Raw genomic sequence first — 7,353 nt, forward strand, 5'->3', positions numbered from 1 at the left:
ATTCAGCTCAAAACCCTCCAGGATAGTTGTCTATTTCACAGTGTACTAACTATATATTTTTAGTTTTCTGTGGTCTGGCATCTAGGGCCTTGCTGACTGGGGAGACACTGCCCCTCCCTGGACTAGGTTGACAACTCTCTCAGGACCTCACTTTTCATATGCAAACTAACCACCTCTCTCTGGCTCCTAAACTCCAGGAGGCAGCATTCCTCTACCCTAAAACTCCAGGGCCAGGTACCAGACAAGGAGTGATCCGTTTGCTCCAAAGTCCCTACATTGTATTCAAACAAGTCAATCCTAAACTGTTTACCTGTCTTGCCTTGCCTTTCCTGCAAAATACACAATAAATGTGCTGGGCCATGTTTTCTCCATCATAGCTGCTGCCTCCCCATACTGCCTTGTATGGTATGCCTGATAGAATAAGACAGTTAGACTTGAGCTGGAGATAAGGGTGGTGATAAATAGGTTACACGTGAGAAGCCTGGGGTCACACATACTGACTGGCTTCCAACACCCCAGGGCTGACAGACCAAGAGTCACAGGTGCAGAACCTGTGTTCTCCTCTTCCACCTCTGCATCCTTACAGTAAATTTTCACTGCGGTTTTGTCCCTTCCCCCATGGGGGAAGGTTGCCAAGAGGGTTCTGGTACAAACCAGTAAGGTCAAAAATCCCCTGCCAACCAGTGGGAGGAGTCCCCCAAATGATTGGAAGTAGCCACCATTAGAGTCCACCCCCTCCATGGATCTCTGTAGCCTCAGGGCAGTTGTCACCTCTGGGCCTGCCTGCTCTCCCACCTTGACAGTGTACTGTCCTTAATAACTGCTTTGTGCGTGCTACCTTCCTTCTGGCTGTCTATCTGAGAGTGGATCCCCACGTAAATCTTTCATGGGGAATCCAAGAACCAAGATTTCCATTCATACAACGCAGAATCTCCCATTGGTAGCATTCCCTGACTCTTATTTGTGGGGATCTGTGAGCATAAACTTCCTTCGTGACAATCACTTCCAGGTCTGCTGCCTTACGATATCTGATTAAACAAATAACCGGTACATTTTAGAACACATTCTGGAGCATATTACAACCTCCTTACAAAGGCTGACAAGGTTCTATACAATGTCTCCATTTATCTAACCCCTCTCGTCCCACTTGAACCCCTGCAGTCCCCTGCAGTTGTAGCTCTAGACACACTAGCCTTCTTGCTTTTTCTCAGGCACCCCGTGCTCTCCCACCCCAGGAATGTCTTTCTCAAAAGACCTAGGAGCTATCTCTGAAATGCAAACATCAAGGGAGATAGCATCCCTATCTCCCAATTTCTGTGGTAAAGTAGAGGCCTAATTTTGGGGCACCTTGCTCCAAGTCGCAAAACTGAAAATTAAGGGAAACCTCATTTAAAACAGAGCTGGATGGGGCGCCTGGGTGGCTCAGTCATTAAGCATCTGCCTTCGGCTCAGGTCATGACCCCAGGACCTGCTCGGCGGGAAGCCTGCTTCTCCCTCTCCCACTCCCCCTGCTTGTGTTCCCTCTCTCACTGTCTCTCTCCCTCTGTCATATAAATAAATAAAATTTTTTAAAATTAAATAAAAATAAAACAGAGCTGGGAGGCAAGAAGGGAGACCTCTCACACAGCACCACTCCAAGTCAATCTCAGGAAGAACTGTCAATTATAGGCCCCATCAGGGAAATACGGACGCTGCATTTCCCACAAGATCAACCATCCCTGCGACTCTGCCAATGAGAAACTGTCATCACCTTGAACTGTTGCTCTTCTCCAAAGGATTCTGCTCAAAACAACCGTCCCAACTTTCTCCTCCTCCATAAAATAACTTTCCTCTTTGTTGAATTTGCCTATGGTTTTACCATAGCTTGCATGTCTCTAATTGCAATTCTATGCTATTTCCAAATAAACCCATTTTTGCTGGTAAAATAACTTTTATTTTTAAGGTTAACACTACCTTCTACCCTCAGGTAATAAGTTTGTTTTCCCTTATAGAAAGCCAATGTAGCAGCAGGTAGGCAGCCCAATTACTAGGTAAATTTAGGATAAATTGCATAACAAGTGGTGCTGTCATGTTTTCTTACTTGAGGACTAATTATTGTCCATGTTGAAAATATGTAATGGGAGGGGCGCCTGGGTGGCTCAGTCGTTAAGCCTCTGCCTTCGGCTCAGGTCATGCTCCCAGGGTCCTGGGATCCAGCCTCATGTCTGGCTCCCTGCTCCGCGGGAAGCCTGCTTCTCCCTCTCCCACTCCTCGTGCTTGTGTTCCTTCTCTCGCCCTGTCTCTGTCAAATAAATAAATAAAAATCTTAAAAAAAAAAAAAAAGAGGCTACCTCCGTTAAAAAAAAAAAAAAAAATGTAATGGGAGACACTGAGAAAGCCAGTATCTGCTTGGCTATATGAAAGGGTATCTTTCTGACTTTGCCATCTCCTAGCGATTATCTGTGATACGGCATCAAATTCTGGTTTAGGCTTTATTTGGTAAAAAACTTTTTTCTCTATCTTTGTGGAGAGGTTTTCTGGGTTGGGAGAAGATTTTTTTCTTTTTAAATTCTGTTTCTCCAACAATTTATATTGTTACCTGTCTAAAAGAATTCCATTTAAAACTTTTTGAAACTTCCGTATTTGCCAAATAGACATGTGGATTGATTTTACTATTTGAGACCCCAAATGCAAACTGATTAAAGGGTCTGTGAAAATAAAAGGGAATTTCACTAGAATGGAGTCAGGAGGCCGGGGGTGGGGCCAAGCTCTCACATGCTGCCTAGGGATGTCAATCACAGACCCCAACAGAAGAATCCCCAACAGGAAAGAATGATCAATGATAGGCCCCAAGGAGAAAAGATGTACACAGCCTTCCCTACAAGCAGTAGACTACCCCTGAAACTCAACCGATGGGAAACTCTTTTACTCATCTGTTGCTTTTCTCCAATGGCCTTTGCTTCACAACTCCCAAATTTCCTTCTCCGTAAAAGTGTTCCTCTCCTATGTTTGAGGGACGAGCCTATCGTTTTTGCTGTAGCTTCTTGTCCCTCGTTGTAATTCTCTGTTATTTCCAAATGAACCCATTTTTTCGCTGGTCCAACAAATACACGGAGGCGTCATCGCGCCGGACGCGCCTGCAGTTCCAGGCTGGGGGAGGCCCCGGGGCTGTGGGGTGGAGTGGGGAGTGCGGGAGCTGCAGGACATTCGGCGAGGAGGCAGAAATCGCGGGGAACGGGGAGCGGCCCAAACGCGACACGACCGCGCGCACGCGGTTTCCGACCTCGCAGGGGCACCCCGGCGGCTTCCTGCGGTGGGTGCCTGTTCATTCCCACGTGCGCCACGTCAGCTCATTAACGGAGTCGCGCGCTCCTGGATTTCTGTAGGTACTCATTCAGTGAGACCCGTTCGCATCGTGCCCTCTCGGCTGCCCTCCGCTCGTCCTGCCCTTCCTGAGGTTCCCTTCCTTCCCGAAGCCCCAGCTCCTGGCGTCCGCCCCGCCCCAGCGACCCGCAGGTGCCCGCGCCCTGCAATCTCATTGGCTAAGCGTGTGCGGAAGCTCCCATTTCTGCCTCTCCTATTGGGCACGCTGCCTGCTCGCTCAGAAGTTCCAACCAATGGGAGTCAATCAGGAATTGCTGGCTCAGCCAATGAGGGCGGCGAGAGGATAAAGGCCCCCGGCGCAGGCGTGCCGGGGTTGCCTCGGTCTCCGTGCGTCCGAGGCTGCGAGCGGCGCGGGAACCTCCCGGGGGCGTCGGTGCAGGCGCTTTCCCGAGGCGGCGAGGGCCAGGGGGGCACCCGAGGAGCGTCACCCTCAGTATCTCCTACCTCACGCCTTTTCCAGGACATTTCCAAAGGGCCCAGGAAGGCCGTCCTGTCGCCATCGTCTCTTGTCGGGAGCCACCCAAACGCTGTGATGAAGTCGGGCGGTGTTGGGCCCGCCGCTGAAAGCGAGAGGAGCCGGGGCCGGAGAAGAGGTTGCGAAGGGCCGGTGTCCGCTGTTGGGGGTGGAGGGTGCACAGGAGGAAGCGCTGACCTCTGTCTGTCTCAGGTCGCTGCAGCAGGCCACGTGGAGCTCAGCATCCCGCCCGTGTGAGTGTCTCCGGCGCCGTCTCGGCAAGTGGGAAGGGGGTGGGGAGAGAAAGGAGGAGCAAGCGGCACGTGTTCCGTGTTGGCTCGCGGACTGAGAGCTGATGACCGGACAGCCTGGCTGTGCCCCTAGCAGGGCAAGGGGCAGAGGTGGGGTTAAGTGAGAGGAAGGTGAGCATTCACAGTCCGATTGCCCTCCTCCCACCTCCCAAACTGAGGCTCTTTTGTTCCTTTCCTCTCAGGCGGCGCCTCACAATTGAGGACTTTGAAATCGGGCGTCCTCTGGGCAAGGGAAAATTTGGTAATGTGTACCTGGCTCGGCTCAAGGAAAGCCATTTCATCGTGGCCCTGAAAGTCCTCTTCAAGTCCCAGATAGAAAAGGAAGGACTGGAGCACCAACTGCGCAGGGAAATTGAAATCCAGGCGCATCTACAGTAAGGACAGCCTGTAGAACCCGGCACTGGCTTCTTACTCTTCTGCTTTCTCTTCCATCTCTGGCGTCTGAGCCCAGCATTCCCCCCAAACTACCCTCAGATAGGCCACCTTGAAGATTTTTTTCTGCAGTTCATTCCACTTGCACCATGTAATCGTCCCTGTTTCAGACACCAAAACCCTGATGCCTGCTCCTGTTCTCTCACACACTCCGGTATCAGGCTGCTGTTACTCTGGTCCCATCACAATTTGCCCTTTGTGTGACCAGGCACTTGTGATAGCATCAGGAGTTGGGTTTTATGAGTCTGACCCTTCCTCTGTCTCTTATACAGACACCCCAATATCCTACGTCTCTACAACTATTTCCATGACGCACGCCGCGTGTACCTGATTCTGGAATATGCTCCAAGGGGTGAGCTCTACAAGGAGCTGCAAAAGAGCCACACATTAGATGAACAGCACACAGCCACGGTGAGGCGGGGCCTGGGGGCTCTGAGGCCCATGAGTTTATTGTGGACTGGTGGGGGGGGGGGGGTCACTGCTTGTGGCTGTCATTATTGTCCAGGTTCTTTTTGTTTCTGAATTCTATACCTTTTATATAATGACACATACAGCCCATAACTTCACAGTTTGATACCCTGATTACCCCAGAATATTAATAATTAGTGTAAGCAAGACAATCTAACTCCACTACCTTATGCAGAGAAGCATGTTGAAGGCCTGTGAAGGAGTTCACTGAATAAGTGAGTGGAACTGGCTTATAGGAAGCAAGAGATTTCTAGAGGGCTCCAGATGGGGAATCAGAGCAACAATTATCCCAGCAAAAGCGCTGGGTCAGCTTGCTGTCAGAATGAGTGATCTTGCAATTTTCCTCCTGCTTTTGTATCATTTCTTCAGGCGTCAAATCCTGTGGGAGATCATCTGTTTAGCTCAGCATAGGTCCTGTGTCCAGCTACTTGCTGTTCTAAGGCAAAACGGAGGTTCTGTCCACTTTATCATCCATCCTATAAGACCACATAAAATGGGGAGAGGAATCCCTCCCCCACCAAAAATTGTGGTGCCATTAAGGAAGTAACAGGGTCGGTAAACAGGAAATAAAGAGATTCCACTACAAGTATAAAATGCATGAGTATTTTATCTCATATGAAATTGTGGCGTGCTTCATTTCCTGATGGCTTTTTCTTTGCTCACTCAGATAATGGAGGAATTGGCAGATGCTCTGATCTATTGCCACGAGAAGAAGGTGATTCACAGGGATATTAAACCAGAGAACCTACTGCTGGGGTTCAGGGGTGAGGTGAAGATTGCAGACTTTGGCTGGTCTGTGCACACCCCATCTCTGAGGTAGGTAAAGTGGTGGTGGGGGCATGGGCCCTGGGTGCCACTTAGGAATGATCCAATTTAATTCATTCCATGTGTAAGACCCAGATACAAACTTGGTTTTGTATTTGAGTACTGCCTTTTTCATATGCATATATTTAATGTGAATTTGTAGATTGAAAGAATGTGGCTCAACCTTATCTTTTATCTTTTGATCTCTGTTAACATGTAACTTTCTCAGTAAGTTTCCATGTAAGTAAGAATCATTGCTCCATAACTCCAGGAATTTTACTTGGTCCCTCTTGATGCACCATCAGTTTCTTCAAAATCGCTATTGATGCCCAAAATATTCTGAAAACATCCTCGATCATGAGCCACATAGCTTTATGAATAATTCCAAAATATGGAATTTGTGGGTTCCAGTATTTGCCTTCCCTAAACCTTGATCCTTATTAAAACTTAGTGTTTCCAAACTCCCATGCTTAGGAGGGGACTGCTCGGACTTTTTAGGGTCTCCCATCTCACTGGAATATAGAAAAGGAGGGTTACCCTTGTTCTCGGCTTCTGCACAGTGCTCTCTTCCCTGCTGTCCTCTAGGAGAAAGACAATGTGTGGGACTCTGGACTACTTGCCCCCAGAAATGATTGAAAGGAGAACATACAATGAGAAGGTCGATCTGTGGTGCATTGGAGTGCTGTGCTATGAGCTGCTGGTGGGAAATCCACCCTTTGAGAGCCCTTCCCATAATGAGACCTACAGACGCATCCTCAAGGTAGGATGGCTACACTCTGGGCACTCACTAGGGAGCCAGGCCTGCAGAGCCTGGGGTGCACACAAAGGTTGTCCAAAAAGATCCAGAACAGTGCTTTGAAGGGTCTTAAGGAATGGAGAAAGCACGCAGCACAGAAATTAACCATGTTCTCTTTTTTTCTTCTCTGGCCTCATCAGGTAGATGTAAGGTTTCCCCCATCATTACCTTTGGGGGCCCAGGACTTGATCTCCAAGCTTCTCAGATACCAGCCTTCGGAGCGGCTGCCCTTGGCCCAGATCCTGGAGCACCCCTGGGTCCGGGCCCACTCTCAGAGGGTGTTGCCTCCGTCTTTTCAGATGGCTTCTTGAGCCCTGTCTGCACCTGTTTTATTGTTTTTGTCCAGGGAGCTCCCCTGGCTCTACTATCTTACCTGTCTTTTGTTTCTTCTAAGATGCAAGATGATAATTAATAAAAGCTGAATCATTTTGTACCGGTTCTTTATAGTTATTTGACTATGTAGTTATGTGACTGGGTAGAATCTTTATTTCTTGTAGAAACTCTTTCCTATGAGAGTGTCCCAAGATGATGTCCCTCCTGGTCCCCAAGGATGGTGACTCTACTCACCTTGAAAACTAGTTACTACTTTGTGAAGACGACCACCCTGGTGGTGTACAACCTACCACCTATCACATTTCTTCTAGACTCAATTTACTATTCCCCACGTTTTCAGGAGTATGCCATTTGCAAACCAGGACTCTGATCAACCCAGAGGTCCACCCTCT

The 7,353-nt window shown here is 48.8% G+C and overlaps 1 protein-coding gene across 1 annotated transcript; it reads left to right on the top strand.

Annotated features, from left to right (window-relative positions):
• The first annotated feature begins 3,509 nt into the window (after positions 1–3,509).
• On the top strand, positions 3,510–7,059 carry LOC102746372 (aurora kinase C). Its single transcript, XM_031022859.2, has 6 exons — positions 3,510–4,071; positions 4,311–4,502; positions 4,833–4,971; positions 5,696–5,844; positions 6,418–6,592; positions 6,769–7,059. Exons 1-6 carry the CDS (start codon positions 3,896–3,898, stop codon positions 6,937–6,939), a joined length of 1,002 nt encoding a protein of 333 aa, XP_030878719.2. The 5' UTR covers positions 3,510–3,895; the 3' UTR covers positions 6,940–7,059.
• Positions 7,060–7,353: the final 294 nt, after the last annotated feature.

Source organism: Leptonychotes weddellii, unplaced genomic scaffold, assembly GCF_054177405.1.
Source record: "Leptonychotes weddellii isolate Sample4059 unplaced genomic scaffold, ASM5417740v2 HiC_scaffold_10567, whole genome shotgun sequence".
NCBI classification, from domain to species: domain Eukaryota; kingdom Metazoa; phylum Chordata; class Mammalia; order Carnivora; family Phocidae; genus Leptonychotes; species Leptonychotes weddellii.

Bases quoted from the DNA above. Each gene is read 5' to 3' on its own strand.
- LOC102746372 (XM_031022859.2), top strand. From the start codon at position 3,896: ATGAAGTCGGGCGGTGTTGGGCCCGCCGCTGAAAGCGAGAGGAGCCGG. The intron at 4,972-5,695 runs GTGAGGCGGGGC...TTGCTCACTCAG, and splicing joins ATGAACAGCACACAGCCACG to ATAATGGAGGAATTGGCAGA. The intron at 6,593-6,768 runs GTAGGATGGCTA...TGGCCTCATCAG, and splicing joins CCTACAGACGCATCCTCAAG to GTAGATGTAAGGTTTCCCCC.